At 35.9% G+C, this 16,799-nt stretch overlaps 1 protein-coding gene across 2 annotated transcripts; it reads right to left on the reverse strand.

Moving 5' to 3' along the window:
* Positions 1–1,182: 1,182 nt before the first annotated feature.
* tmem87b (transmembrane protein 87B) lies at positions 1,183–13,366 on the reverse strand. 2 transcript variants are annotated; one of them, XM_079635571.1, is made up of 20 exons: positions 13,098–13,366; positions 12,188–12,248; positions 11,973–12,064; positions 11,740–11,874; positions 10,767–10,823; positions 10,630–10,674; positions 10,425–10,518; positions 10,268–10,329; positions 8,533–8,716; positions 7,559–7,658; positions 7,388–7,481; positions 6,638–6,709; positions 5,430–5,538; positions 5,298–5,356; positions 5,105–5,208; positions 4,951–5,024; positions 4,768–4,838; positions 3,131–3,183; positions 2,981–3,011; positions 1,183–2,655 (listed from the first exon to the last, which is right to left on the reverse strand). In XM_079635571.1, the coding sequence occupies exons 1-20, from the start codon at positions 13,233–13,235 to the stop codon at positions 2,614–2,616; spliced, it is 1,677 nt and encodes a 558-aa protein (XP_079491697.1). In that variant the 5' UTR covers positions 13,236–13,366; the 3' UTR covers positions 1,183–2,613. The 2 variants fall into 2 exon arrangements, with proteins under 2 accessions (XP_079491697.1, XP_079491698.1); XM_079635572.1 differs by having other exon boundaries at positions 5,430–5,534; positions 6,634–6,709; positions 13,098–13,250.
* Positions 13,367–16,799: the final 3,433 nt, after the last annotated feature.

The following is a 16,799-nucleotide window of genomic DNA, read 5'->3' on the forward strand; positions in this document are numbered from 1 at the left end:
GAATCATTCCCTTCCGAATCTCGCAGAGACGGAGAGCGTGATTATTAGCTGTCCATGAGCTAGCAGCAGGAGCAACTTCATCACTCTCTACGGGCTTCTCCCTTGACGTTATGCCTCCACGTCCTCCCGATTGCTTGCGAGCTTCTCTGCCTGTCCATACGGTAATTTTTCGACTTGTGCGACAGAGTCGCGCGGGTATGACGCAATCGTTAGCCTGTTTTTACAAAAACTGCTTCTACGGGGCCATAACGTAAGATACAAGGTAATGGAGCATTTTATACATTTTCGTGTTTCTTTAGAAATAAACAATGGACAAACGGTGTCTTTAAACGCCTCAGATGTAAAGTTATTCGCTGTCAAAGTGACGCCAAAATGAATGGGAGTCAATGGAATGCTAACAGCAGGTGGGGGTCCGCTAGCCAATGGCGGCGCCCAGGTCGGCTTCAATATCTTTCGGAACACTGCCCCCCTGGTTTTTATCCGTGGTAAATTCAATATGGCGTCTAACCTGACTGAAGTTGACGAGGGACGAAAATCTCAGTCAAGAGAGCGTTTTATTTGTAAACAAACAAACAAAAAACACTCGGTGTAGTGGAGTCATGGTGATCAATGTGTTCATTCACGAAACTCTTCTCAGAGAAATTGGTGAGAAATATTGTTGGTGAAGTATTCACTAATCTAAAAGAATGGCCTTCATTTACAAGCGTATCTTTCGTAGAACAGACTAAATGAAATGACAATGTCATGGTCAATCATATTATCAGATATGTTCTCACCTTCAGGACACTGTGAACCCTATAAACAACATATGATACAATAAAGCCCATAACAACTCGACGCCTCCGAACTCACGATTTGACTGTAATAAAGAGTCTTTATTGCAACCCACATTGTTTAACGTGTATGAAACGTGGATAAACAGTAAGTAGACAGAAAACAGACATGACCTGAGCTCTATGGGACGTCAAGTGTGCTTTGCTCTTTGAATATGGTGAGCTCACATTCGAGGAGTCTACCTGATTGTTAGCAAAACAGAAAAGGCAATGAAGAAGAACACTGGAAAGTAAAGCGTTTTTATGAAGCAAACAAAACAGTAACACATGAAGGACAAGGTCAGCATCATACAGATAAATTAAGCACATCACCGCATGGTCCGCATCCCATGACCAAAAGAAACCACAATAACTTAAAGTGCGCTTTATAATATACACAATTCAGAAGTTATTTCACATGTTTCGTTTCATCTCAAGGACACATAAAGGAAATAAAAAGACATCTTTCGAAAGTTTAACAGTCATCCTGCAAGGTAAAGCACACATCGTTCTGTTAAGCAGACATGTCACAGAATGTCCAACCGAGACCAGGGCCGATTTTACTGTGATACTGCAGAACAAAACTCAAGAACAGAAGTGTGTTAAGGCGTCAGTATGCATCTACACAGATCCAAGAGTCATACGCTTTTCCTCAAAAAGAAAGACAAACACATGTAAAGGAATATTTCACCAAAAAATGACTTGTAGGTGAGTCAAGTAAATTACTCACCCTCATGTTGTTTCAAACCCATATAACTAGATTTCTTCCATGAAATGCAAAAGCTGCAAGCCTTTATGCTACTTCGTTGCCTACAACCAAAGTTCAAGGTCCAAAAATGCATCTTAAAAACACAAAAATGCATCTCATGCGCTATATTCCAACTCAATAGTTTTGTGTGAGGAACAGACCAAAATATAAGTTATTCACTGCTCTTAAATCTCATTCACAAAAGTTTTTAGATTGCACGATGTAAGAGAATGCTGCAAAGACGAAGGTTTTTGGCCAATTATGGCTTACATTTAGCTCTGTTCCTCACACGAAGCTATCATATGATTTCAGAAGACTTGCACAAGTCGTATGCACTACAAATTTTCTTTCAGAACTTCAGAGGCCAAATAAATAATAACAATTTCGATTTCAGGGGGGGGAAGTTGAGCTGGGCTCTGTGCAAAACAAAAACAACTTCATACAATTATTCAGAATATTTATGAAAAATTAAGAATCATTCTGCGAATTTAAATTACTCCCCGGACAAAGTACAAATTCGACACACCGACAGACATTCTACTATTCACATCATGTGCTGAAATTATAGACAAAATGTTTGAAATAACACTTTATAAACAGCTAAAGAAATGAAGACGACGCTTTGGTCAACTTGAAGTTCCTTATCAATGTGAATTTTCAATATCAAATGACACTCACACAAAACAAACCCATTTGAATAATACATTATCTCTGCATCTGATCAGTTGCTCATAATCTTGACAGGTATGTCATCACGAAAGTTTAGAAACATAGACCGTCGTCACTTTATACAGATCAATGATGACTTTAAAGTCTTCTGGACGTTTGAACAGTTCAGGAAAAAAAAGAGGTATCACCTCACATAAAGTTCAGGTGGTACGGCGTCTAGATCATCTAGAAATGCGTCCACCTCTTCAGCACGATTCCTTCAATGTTCCCCAAATCCGCCAACCAAACGGACCAGAGGAAGAGTCTGTGGCTCTCTGGTGAGGGTCAGATGCCAGTGATAGGAACAGCGGTTTGGTTGATCTCTGAAGCTTTGCTTTCGCATCCTCACTCCATTTTAGACATCTCATACTTGGTGGTCATGATCTCCTGTGTGGAAAATCATGTATTAATTAATCAAATATATATGTAAATGTAATATAAATATATACAAGTGATGGACAAAATAATGGAAATGATGCTGCGATGTCTAATGCACACATCTGACATTTCAATTTACAAACCAATTTTTGTCAATTTTTTATATTTCCAACATGAATACCTTGCTGTTCTGTACCATACTGCAAACTTTAATGCAATGTGATGACTCATTATTTTGTCTACCCCACGGATCCCATTTCAGCGGCAGAAAACAGTAAGAAAAAAACTAAAAGATAAAGCAAAGCTATGGTAGCAATGAAATGAGTTTACGTACCTCATCTGAGTCGAGAAGAACAGGAAGAGCTCTGAAAATAAGAGACATGAATAATTAGAAATTGACATGGGAGAGAGCAGAGGGCGTATGTATGTTTGTATGTATGTGGGTGTTTAAGTGTGTATGTTTGTAAAGCAGAAAATGACCTACACATCAGAAAGAGAGGTAGGAATATTGTCCTCCACCCACTTCAAGTCGTCATCCTGCAACAATCAAATATTTCTTGTTGCATGAATAATTATTACATTTATTGATATTTACTAGATTTTTATTATGGACACACACATAATACATTTAGGCTGTTACACGATTAATCGCATCCAAAATAAAAGTTTATGTGTTTACATCATAAATGTGTGTGTACTGTGCATAATTATTTTATATATATATATATAAATACACACACGCTTGTATATATTTAAGAATATTTGCATGTATATACTGTATATAGATTTATATATAATTCTATATATATTTAAAAAATCTTAAATATATACATGCACGTCAGCATGTGTGTGTATTTATATATATAAAATAATTATACACAGTACACACACATTTATTATGTAAACACAAACATTTTTATTTTGGATGCGATTAATCGTTTCACAGCCCTAATATATATATATATATATATTATAGCTGCACGATTGTTTAAAGATCACAATCTCGATTCAAACACCCACGCAATCTTATTCTTAAATGACGATTCTGCAATTTCTATTATAACCTTTGACACCTACGATCACAGCTGAGCATTCAGATCTGCACTCACACTGCCACTAACCCAGAGAGAGCAGTTGTCATGTTTAGGAATGAAATAACTTCACAAACAGTCTTTTCAACCACACACAGTATCATTATTGTTGTCGTACAATAATTCAAATTATCACAGAAGTACTGGGATAAAAATGTATAACTCGGATATACAAACACTGATGTATACGGAAGCGAACAAGAACAAATCAGCTTTTAAAAGAAACTTGATGCTTCGGATAAAAACTGTATAAATGACATCGTTACACCAGTAGGTGGAGACAAGTGACTGTTAAAAAAAGTATTTTCAGCATCAGAAAGATTTCCTGTTATTATCAATGTTGAAAACAGTTGTTCTGCTTCATATTTTTATGGAAAACCATGATACATTTTTTCATGAGTCTTTGATGAACAGAAAGTTCAAAAGAACAGCATTTAAATAAATAAATAAAACATATTTTGTAACATTATAAATGTCTTTACTGTCACTTTTGATCACTTTAATGCATCCTTGCTAAATAAAAGATTGATATTTTTTTTTACGTTACTGTAAAAATATATTTAAAAGTTTTAGAACTATATGTGACCCTGGATCACGAAACCAGTCACATGACACACGGGTATATTTGTGGCAATACCCAACAATACATTGTATGGGTCAAAATTATTGATTTTTCTTTTATGCCAAAAATCATTAGGATATTAAGTAAAGATCATGTTCCATGAAGATATTTTGTAAATTTCCTGCCGTAAATATATAAAACATGTATTTTTGTGAGTGAATGCAGCACAATCGTGAACATAAATGAACAACTTTAAAGGAGATTTTCTCAATGTTTAGATTTTTTTGCACCCTCAGATTCCAGATTTTCAATAGTTGTATCTCGGCCAAATATTGTCCTATCCTAACAAACCACACATCAGTGGAAAGCTTATTTATTCAGCTTTCAAGTGATGTATAAATCTCAATCTAAAAAAATTGACCCATGTGACTGGTTTTGTGGTCCAGGGTCACAAAGAGTTACACTGACCGGATTAGTTGCTGCAGGCTTCACTGTTCCATTGGTTTCTGTCTTCGCTGCTCTCAACTTTATCCCGTCAGCTGAAGATGAAAGAATGCATATTAATTAACCCACAATTTTCATTTAACACCATTTCCACACAGTGCAATAATATACAGTGAATACATCGATACATTAAATAGTGTTACTGACCAATATTTGCAGACACCAGGAACTCTTCAATCTCCTCATCATCCGAGTCATCGATGAGCGGCGTGAACGCATACCTACACACAGAGCACATGGATGCTGCTTTAGAAGAAAGACAGGATTTGGACCATAAAGATGATATGTTCAGTACGCTTGCCTTTGGTTGTTGGCAGACGGCCTCCACAGAAACATGATGACCAGCAGAATGATGGAGAAGAGGAACCTCCAGAAAGCATCGTCCACCCACAGCTCCATCCAGTCCTGCTCATAAACACACAACAACCAGTTTCAAGTGTTCTGGATCTGCTGGTCTGAGTGGAGCTGTGACCTCAGAGAGTTCAGATACTCACCGCCTGGCAGTCTGATAACCGGAACTTCTTTGTTGTCCAAACCATGAAAATGATGGAGGCTGAAACACGCCACATAGAAATCAAGTTTCATTTTTTAGCTCTATTCAGTGATACTTCAAGCCTTATACTCACCGAGCACAGCAAAGATGAGCGTGTTGGTGAAGTGTCTGTACAAAGACAGCTTGACTGGGTTTCTCCTGAGTTTTAGAGTCTTAATGGTTTGTGCCAGACTGACAAATATGTGAGATATAGTCAAGGAAATGAGACACAGGCTTATACAGGAACAAAAGACTAGGAATATAATGGGTTGTTATTGACCTCATTTTTGTGCATGCCGTCAATTATCACAGAGGGGGAAAAAACAATACACTAGAATAGAATAATGTTGAAAATATGCAACTATCACACTGTTTTAAAAGTATATAACCATGCACATACATACATATATGTTAGGCATGAAACGTACTCTACACAATATTGTGAATGCAAGCACTTCTAGCTACATAAGTTTTATATAGGATTTGTTTTTTTATATTATAATATGCATATTATTTATCATACATTTCATAATATTAAAATTCTATGTTTTGGTGTGCAGTCAGGTTGAGTTGACTATTCAAGATCAAAATACACCACCATTCAAATGTTTGGGGTCTGTCAGATTTTTTAATCCTTTTGGGGAAAAAGTCTCTGAAAGAACTTAAATTACTTTTGATTTCAATTTTGATGATTATGGCTTACAGCTTATGAAAACCTTTTCACAATATTATAATTTTGAATTTGGGGTTTTCATAAGCTATCAGCCATAATCATCAAAATTGTAACAAATAAAGGCTTGAAATATCTCACTTTGCATGTAATGAGTCTATATAATATATTAGTTTCACCTTTTAAGTTGAATTACTGAAATAAATGAACTTTTGCAGAATATTCACCTGTCGAAAGTTGAAAAGTAAACATTGATTTGAAATATAAATATTTTGTAACATTATAAAAGTCTGCTATCACGTTTGATCAATTTAATGCATCCTTGCTTAATAAAAGTATTAATTTATTGCAAAAAAAATCGAACTGACCCCAAACTTTTGAAATGTAGTGTAGTGCTAAAATACACCAGTTAGCATTATATGTATCTTTACAGTAAACATTTCGTATTGATTTACACAGTGAGGGACAAGAACATACGGATATTAAGCTGAAAATAAAACTGATTATTTTTGTAATCATTGTGCTAAGCAAGAAAGGCATACGGCATCATGCAGGAATAAATATGGCCGCTACAGCCCAATAGACACATTGTGCAGGGGCAAAGACACAAACACGGCTCCCCAAAAGGATATCCACCAACACAGAGAGGAGTCAAGCAGAGCCAGGGGGATGTTGGCTAGCAGGGCCAGGTCAGAGTCTTTAGCCTGAGAGAGAGAGATGCACAGGGGCGGGACACACATAAGGCACAGCAAACAGTAGGAACGAGTTCTTCTCCAATAGAAACTGAAAACTAAATCACACTGAAATGAACATAAACCTTGTAAAACACTGTAAGACATATGCAATGACAGAATAAGTCACGGTTAGGTTATCGGTGGCACTTTACAATAAGATCTCATTTGTTAATGCATGAACTAACAATGAGCAAAACATCTTTAAAGTTAGTTAGAATTTATTTTTTTATTTTTTTCGTTCACGGTGCATTAGCCAATGTTAACAAATACAACGTTTGATGTTGTAAATGTTAAATCTGACATCAACTAAGATTAATAAATGCATTTAATGTAGAGAACTAATATTAACAAATGAAACCTCATTGTAAACTGATACCCTAGTAATCTATAATCTAACAGGTTTGATAAGCCGGTTTGGAAGGATATGAACCAGATGGCCGAGGAATCAAACATAGCTAGTATAACATAAGTGATAAGTGCTGGTCCATTATCTCGACCCTGACAGATCAACATACACCAATCACATTCATTATTCACAACAGATCAATGCGTGCAGCTCTAAAGCCCTAATGACGTCTCATTGACATTTATTAGAAGAAAATTGGCAGTTTGTGAATGGTTTAAAATGCTCCAGGACGTCATCTTTACCCCAGTGATCCTCAGAACGCCCTCGATTGCAGCGAATGAGAAGTAAAGCACACCCAGACCCACCACTCTGTGCATGACGGTGCCTAAACGTGGTCTGAGGACAGAGAAACATCATCATCTCACGCTCTATAATCATCCTGAAACCTGCAAACCAATGCTTTCATCACTCACTTGACAATGCCATAGCCAAGGCTGACGATGATGACGAGCAAACGGGCCAGAGTCCTCTTCAGAGCAGACACCAGCTCGGCAAAGATCAGAAGACCCTGAGCTGGAGAGAAGACAAACTATTAACTATAAAGAGAGTCAACTATTAACTATGAAACATAGAATCCTATAGGTCTATTTGAAGTTTGTTTTTTAGTAAAAGTATCGTCATTCGTTGGCACAAGGACACTTTCAAATGAAACATTTTACAAAAAGGTTAGTTAAATTTTACTTGATAAAACAATTCTTCAAGTGTTGAAAATGAAGACAAAAGGACACCTGAGGACTGACTATACACTGCTGTTCAAAACATTTTGGGGTCAAATGAATACTTTTATTCAGCAAGGATGCATTCAATTGTTTAAAAGTGACAGTAAAGACATTTATAATGCAAGTATGCTATAAAAGATTTCTACTTCAAATAAAAGCTGTTCTTTTGAAATTTCTATTCATCAAAGAATATCATGGTTTCTACAAAAATATGAAGCAGTTTTCAACATTGATAATAATAATAAATGTTTCTTGAGCAGCAAATCATCATATTAGAGTGATTTCTGAAGGATCATGTGACACTGAAGACGGGAGTAATGATGCTGAAAATTCAGCTTTGATCACAGGAATAAAAAACAGTTATTTTAAATTGTAATAATATTTCACAATATTATTGTGGTTTTACTGTTTTTGCTTAAATAAATGCAGACTTAATGAGCAAAACTTTTTTAAACAACATTAAGTACTTTTACCGACCCCAAACCTGTGAATGGTAGGGTACATCTAATAAAAATGAAAAAAAATATCCTACATGACATCATTTTATCTCACGCAACAGTTTCTCAGACAGTTTTACATGTGACTAAAGTGTCCACATTTGTATGGCCAAGGTAAGAGAAGTTATGAAATTGAGAAAGAAAGTGTGTGAAGAGTGTATTCTGACTAACATGCAGATCCCACGTTGTTAGTGTTCTGATATTCAGCACAGAAGACGGCCTTCTCTATCATGCCCAAAAATATGACTCCTGCAATCCAGAACTGGATCCTCAGCAGGTCTTTCCAGTAGCAGGACGACCAGAAGAACCAGAGCAGAGCGTACAGAATGTACACCATACACATCACCATGTAGAACTGAAGAAAAGAGACAGAAAACGTTTACTCAACACCGCTTCAACCAAAAACGTAAAACTTTTTGTCTTTTGGCAACAGTGTTTTGGGGGCCTGAAAAAGCAAACTTTGGAAGGTTTCAAAGGTTTTTTGATCTGGTTTTCTGGTTCTGGTTCTGGTTTTCAAATAGGTTTTTTGAAAGCGATGGCCCTGTCCCAAATGGTGCACTTCATGTGGACTTTCGGTCTCGTGGACTTAAATTGCGTGTGCTCGCTGAGTCTATGAGTCCGTAGGCCGTCCCATTCATCATTTTAACGCTCTGAAGTGTGCTCAGCAGCGCCCCCTTTGTACCCTTGAACATGGATGCAGGCATCACGCACTTTAACTACCCAGGAATCCTTGCGAAAGGCCAATCAGACAACGGATGGGAGGAGCTTTCGCCCACGGACAATGTTTAACATGGCTGAGAAGAAAATATTTAAGTGTAAATATCATTATGGTTTGTATGACCTAGGTGTACATTTTACCAGTTGTTACCTACAGTTTATACAAACATCATGGTCATCAACCAGTGGTTGATGTCTCAAACATAAATATAAATATATATTTAATATAAACATAAATAGCTTGCTGAATAATAGGCTTACGGTGGCATTATGATTAATTAAATAAATAGAACCGAATGTCAGGGCTTTACTGAGTCATATGTAAATGTAGAAATATAATATTTAAACAACAACCGGACCGTCTTCCTATTTCGGCGTGACGATCGAGTCCGTCCCAAAAATACCTCTTAATGCATGCGTGGACTCCGGCCAAGGGCCCTATAGGTCTGCACTACATGACGTCACCAAAGTGTGGACTCTGAGGAAGTCCACAAGTCCGGAGTGTGCCATTTGGGACAGGGCCAACAACGTCTCCTTGTAAACTACAAAGAAATTATGTATTGCGCATGCGTATCACATGTTCAATCTATAGGCCCGTAGTGTTTCTTCACAAAATGGCATCGCCAACGCCAACTACTGGCCTGGCAGCAGAATACAGCGTTTTAGTCGTTTTCACGAATCTGAGAGAACGGGAATCGTTTTGACAACAATATCAAACTTTTCCGTCTTTAGTACATTGTTGTCATGTAAACGTAACCTAATATTGTTTTTACGAATAAGATTTTAGCATTCACCAGATTAAAACCGTCCACTTAGAAAAGTAAAAGCACATCTCTCCTCAACCAGACACAGGATTTAAGCTTTCACTCATGTTCACTGCACAAATATGGCAGGATAAGCTTCATAAGGTTTTAATTATGGCTTTTGATAAAAAAAATTACACTACTGTTAATTTTTTTTTAAATAAAATTAATATTGAATGAAACATTCATATTTTTTATTAAATAAACGCAGCCTTGGTGAGCATAAGAGACTTCTTTCAAAAATATAAAAAAAAATCAACAACCCCAAACTTTTGAACTAGTGTATATTTAATTATAATAATGCATATTCAATATATATTTTATTATAACACTGATCATATCGCACCAATAAACAAATGACACAAAACCGACGAGCAACTACTTACGATCATGAGAGGCCATTCAGTGACAGAGAGAAAGCCGTGGGTTCCCTTCATCATAACACTGACTGAAACACACAATTTAGATAAGATGCACTGAGAAAAGATGACGTGACTGCACAGCTAAATATTCTGTGCTAAATATAAAGGTAATTATGCCTACAAGTTAAATTCCAGTTGACATCTTGTTTGTTTGGATGGATTGACACCACCAGCAGGTACGGCCCATCCCTCCAGGTCGTAGCAATCACATTTTCCTTCCAACAAAGAAATGATGTGCCATTATGTGACAAATCTTTTACTCTCTCAATCTTTTACTGCAGGCAAATTGGCAAATACTCTATATATTATGTCCCAGAATATCTCACCTTTGCTTCAGCCTCAGCAACAGGAGAACTTGTGAAACTGCCTTCCTAATATTAAAAATAAAATAAAAATATGTTTATCTTAGATGTTTGGAGAACAATCAGGCTTTTGAAGCAGGTAAAAAGTTAACGGCAACTACCTGGAGCTCGCCATCCACTGAAGCCGTTTTCAGTGTCTTTGGTTCTGCTTTTGATTTCTGCAGAGAAATATGTAATAGACAACATTAAAAAAAGCAAGTAACACTTAATCTCCTAACATGCAATTATGAAATAAAGATTAACATCAGATGATTGTCAGGAAGTTGAAAGTGGTTGTAAACAAGACACTCATTTGACATTATTGTGAGCTGTTTTTGTAAGTATACATCACGCTAGTATTTGTTGAACTGCCTTTAATTTATGATGATTTTAATGTTTTAAGACATATCCTTGTGTCACACAGAAAATGTGAGAATGAGATTTATTTCACATTGTAGTAATGTGTGTGTGTGTGTGTGTGTATGTGTATACAATATAAAATTAAAATAGTAAAGTATGTCTCTAGCCAGTATTGTTGTCGCTAACTAAAACTATTAAAAATTAATTTAGTTAATTTAAATAAATCTGAACTATACACAATTGATGAAAAATATATATATATATATTTCCTTTCTTCAACTAACTGAAATAAAATCCATTTAAGCTTAAGTATTAACATTACTAAAACTGAAATAAAAATGGTAACAGTTAACATTAACTAACATTACCTAACAATAAACAATATATTTCTACAGCATTTATTGATGTTAGATAATAAAAACATGTTAGTTCACAGTGCATTCACTAATGATCTTAAAAGCTACAGATATAAAACAGATATAAAACAGATATATTTAAAATAAAAAATAAACAAAAGTGACAAAAGCACATAACATAATTACTAAAAGTTAAACTAAAATGAAAACTGAAAATATAAAAAGAAAAATAAGATTATTCAAAATAGTAGGCCTATATACTAAAATAACCCTGATCTAGACTTATTTTTCCAACAAAAAATGTGACTAAATAAGTCAAGCTGATTAAAAGTGAGGCTACAGTAGTGAGTGTGAGTGAGGTCAGGTGTTGCAAACGTACATTGAACATCGGGAAGATGTGCATGTCACTGCGGCAGGAGAATTCCCTGTATTTGTGCTGAATATACTCTCCGGGTCCGAGAGGGTTCGGGTCCATGCTCTTACCTCGACTCAGTGGCGTCTTTTCATACATTTCCTGAGCGAGCAAACAGACAAATGATCAACATCACATTCAAATGTATCACACACACACACACAGCTGGATTTCAGAAGCATACTACAGGTGCCACTCACTTCAATATTGTTGTACTCATTGTGACATGGGTAATGCTTCAAAAACCACTGAATGGTGAACGTCACTTCCTCTGGGCAACCAAATGATGTCACTGCAAGAAGAAACAAGACCTTATGTCAAAATGCAGTTAATAACAATCCTAATAAATGAATGTGTTTATTCAGCTTTATCTTTGATCTATGCAAAAACAAAACAAAAAAAAAAACAGGTATACCTTTCAGTTCAATGTCAGTGTCCTTATACATGGATTTTCTTATCAATAAAGGTCTTGATGTCTAGAAAAGAGAATAGTGAGTTATTGAAAACAATGTAACTACATATACAGAAAACATATACAGAAAACAGAAAGAGCTCGCTAGTAAATTAAATGCTACGATATGGCACTGTCTTACAGTGTCAGCCACTGGAAACCTTAGTGGAAAAATTAGACAAGTCTTTAAATATTTGATAAGACACAAACTTGTAAAACAGATCATATGGACAATCAAAGGTGACAGCGTCACAGTCCAAAGTAATAGAGTAAAATCCCCAGTTTGCAGGAAGAGGCTCCATTTATTGCTATCAGATAACGTTACATGTTTGAGGAATGCTTCTTTGCATTGTGTCCTGCGTGATTAATGATAAAACTGGGTAACTTAACGTAGTTATATTGTAAATACTATCATATGGCACATCATAGCAGCCTGCTAACTTACATGACCCAGAACTAACTAGTGCTAATACAACCATCTGATCATGACAGCATTATTCAATATCATCTCTCAAATGGGGCTTATTACCGCAGCACTTCATGCCAGTTAAATTAGTAGAAAATACACAATATTATGTTTTGGAGAGCTGTAGTATGTGAATCACTGAGCTACTATCATTATCACTGATTCCCCCATGTAAACACAGCAGCGTTATACTTCAACAATTTAGCAGTATTTCATAATCTGAATGACTCCGACAGCCGTCTCATAACATTTTATTCTAATTTCTAGGGGTTGTCTTACAAACAGTAACGTAAAAAGTCTGCGTAATCTATAAAATAAAGATGCCCTGGTATATAATACTAGCTGTTAGCATTTGGCCTCTTCGCTCATTGTCATCCATTTATAATCAAAAATATCATCCACTCTCACATTAAGCACTGTAATAGTCCACATTCCCATCTCTGGAGCGGCGTTAACTCCATTTAATGATGAAATGTTGAATAGAAATGGGATAAAACAGAGCAAACGGCTGCTGTCCCGTATCCACCGACATCTTCGCACGGCCATGTTTACTGACCAGACTAGCGCGCGCGCGCACGCACACACACACACACACACACACACACACACACACACACACACACACACACACACACACACACACACACAATCTCCTCATAAACATTTTGAAATTAAGCGATAAAAACTAAAAATGACACACAATTTTATTGACACGCCTGAAACTACAATTTTGTGATTTGATTTTTTCATGTTCGCCAACTAAATAATTATTTTTTATCACATTAGCCTAACCCTCACGAAAATTAACCATGGTTAAAAAAACAAAACAAAAAAACGATGAAAAACAACTAAATTAAACATGGTTTTGCTATACTAACCATAGTATTTATAGTAGAACTGAAATGTTGTAATACTTACGTATTGATTGATGAACTCAGTAAACATCAGATTTTAAGTGGAATTCACACTAAAAATCACAAGGGAACGTTTCTGAGATACAACTTCTCATATTAATGGTATATATATATATATATATATATATATATATATATATATATATATATATATATATATATATATATATATATATTAAATGGCTCATTCAATTCAATTCAATTCAATTCAAAGCACTTTATTTGTCCCCAGGGGGAAATTTAAAAGGGCACATTACAGTAGCTTACACAGGCACACTGCACAACCACACACTACATACCACATATATACATAAAATCAGAATGCAAAATAAATAAATAAATAAAAGCGGGAATTCATCTGGAATTCATAAGCTGGACAGCCCTCGGGATGAAGGTTGCTTTCCTCCTCTGTGTCCGACAAAGCGGACAACGGAGTCTACATCCCGAGGGTAGCCACTCAAACTCTGAAAACAGAATGTGAGAGGGATCATTAATAATCCTGCGTGCCACCTTAACAGTCTGTTGGTCACATTAGGCAGTGAGAGTTCGGACGGGCTGGTCAATGATTTTTGAACAGACCTTAACCACACTCAACAGGCGGTTTCTGCTTTGCAGGGTGATGGAGTGGAACCAGCTAGTGAATGAGAAGGTTATTACATTTTCAATAAAAGCATAGTAAAATGTGTTAAGAATGACTTTGTTAACCCCAAATGACTTCAGCTTCCTAAGTAGATATTGTCTCTGATGACACTTTTTAAGGATCTCCTCTGTATTAGTGGAAAACCTTAGTAGGTTGTCAAAAGTTGGTCCCAGGTATTTATATGTCTCCACTATCTCCACTGGCTCCTGCTGGATGATAGTGGTGACCGCCTCAGCTAATTGTCTCTGTTTGGGTGAGAAGGTTACAATCATGTCCTTAGTTTTATCTATATTCAGCTCGAGACAAGACTTTTCGCACCAAACTAAGAAGTCCTGCAGGGCAGGGCTGTGATGTTGTGAATGACTGGAAAGCAGAGAGGACTGTGTCATCAGCAAATTTCACATAGTGGCAATTTGCCTGGGTGGATCTACAGTCATCAGTGTAGAGGATAAAAAGAAGTCAAACTATTAGGCTACTACAAGTTAACATTTATGACTGCAAAACCCTCAGGTTCTGTTCGCGTGCCTGTCAAATATGACAGAATTTGTTTTAATTTCAATTAAATGATTGTACTATATTCTAGTTCAATAGTGTTTTTATTATTTAATATTTTGTATTTTTATGGCACTACATTATATTTAGCAGTAGTAGTCTATATGAGGTAGCTTGTGTCATAAATGATTTATGGTTTTATGACATATTTTTATGACAGGAAATTACCATGTATGGGGTTTTGATGACGACCAGGTGGGTTTGTGACCTTTGACCGTGTGTGGTTCCGGAGTGTATGAGTGTAGTGTGTGTGTGTTTATGACCACTAATCTGCTTGTGTGACTGAATGTTTTTCTGGGGTGATTTTTATTATAGCAGGATAATGGCCATAGAATGCTGATGATATGAACATGAAGAGATATGTCATCGTGGATATGATTTTCAGATGGAGCTACATCGCCCATAATATCTGCGGGAGAGAATGAAAATGAGTTTAAAGAAATAGCATTGATGACAAATAAAGCATATAAAATAACATGTGAAATAAAAATACAATTATCAAGCATAAGTATTTTAAAGCAAGTTATAGTACTGGTTAAAGTCACAGATCCTTAAATCTTTCTGAGCAGATGAAATGTCACAAATTAGTTTTTAAGAAATAAATATAACACATAAAATAGTGAATAAATGAAATAAGATGTTAAGTATAAGTATTTTAATTGAATACATCTGCGATATAGGATCATCATGTGGACGACACAATATACTGTCTTACACAGATAAATAAAACATATAATATAGTGAATACTGTATCATATTATTTGAAAGAAGATGTTAAATGATCAAGTATTTTAAAGTTAGTTTTAAACATGTGTTGAAGTGAACTTACCATCTGTGAAATTAGGAGGTCTTTTTGTCTCTGGTTAAAATCACAGATCCTTGAGTTTCTGAGCAGAAGAGATGTTTGCTTATATACTGTCTATGGATGTTTGCTCTCCGTTTGCTAAATTGAAAATGAAGAATGTTTCCATCATGGCACTGGCACCGGGCCTCCCCTTCCTCTCGGTGTAGTTGCATTAGCATTTGCGGTTTGTTTCAGGAAACATCAGGCAATTAAAAGATAGTCCGGACACCTGGTGTTTTACATTCAAAGACCACGTCTCCTATCATAAAATCTCCTTATCTGAAGCCTTACTGCATGGCGACCCCAAAATATGACCATTTTGACACTTCACACGGACCATGCTGTAAGATCAATATAATTAGATGTTTATACCAGTGTCTTCAGGAAAAAGTCAGGGGTCAAAACAAAATGGCCAGGAAGTTACATTTTATATAGCCTACTCTCTTATCCATTGATTGTTATGATAAGCTAAATCGTCTTCCTGGGGGATCGGTTCCCAATCCTGTTGTTCTTGGAGAAAGCTTGAACTAGACACCCCAAAAATCTATTCTGACACCTTTTGAAGATCAGATTTCGTTATGATTAGTGGTCATAAACACACACACACACGGTCAAAGGTCACAAACCCACCTGGTCGTCATAAAACCCCCATACATGGTCCTACCAAGCTACCTCACTTGCAGTAACCCATTTATTCACTTTTTGAGCATGGACCTGAAAATAAAATTTCCAACTTAAACGATCATAAATAACAGACACTTGGTTTAAAATAAAGATGACACGTGGCAAATTATGTAGTGAAAAAAAGTTTTAAAAAGTAAACTTGAAAAACAGTCATAAAACTTTACATTTTTTTTGTTATGAAAAATGCTCAAAAATTTAATTTTCCATTTTAATATGAAATATATATTTGCCAAAACACATTTTACTCGAAAAATGTGAGAAAATCAAAGCTATAAATCTACACAAGTTGCGTTCCAAATAAATTTGAGGTTGATATCTTAAAAAATGAGCTTTCAGAAAAATTAGTTTGGGCCGCAGTACCAAACGCTTCCACTAGATCACTAATTCTGTCTACCAATTATTTCCAATGCGCTCATTTTTGACTGAACAACACCTGTGACTATTTTTTTCAGGACCATTTAACCTTTTCGAATCAT

Source organism: Phoxinus phoxinus (assembly GCF_949152265.1).
Source record: "Phoxinus phoxinus genome assembly, chromosome: 14".
NCBI lineage: Eukaryota > Metazoa > Chordata > Actinopteri > Cypriniformes > Leuciscidae > Phoxinus > Phoxinus phoxinus.

Excerpts from the sequence above, each read along its gene's own strand:
- tmem87b (XM_079635571.1), bottom strand. The coding sequence starts at position 13,235 with ATGGCCGTGCGAAGATGTCGGTGGATACGGGACAGCAGCCGTTTGCTC. Across the intron at positions 5,539-6,637 it reads ACTCCTCTCTGTGTTGGTGG|ATATTTGTCAGTCTGGCACA; the intron begins ATATCCTTTTGG and ends ACTATATCTCAC. Across the intron at positions 5,357-5,429 it reads GCTCATCTTTGCTGTGCTCG|CCTCCATCATTTTCATGGTT; the intron begins GTGAGTATAAGG and ends GGCGTGTTTCAG.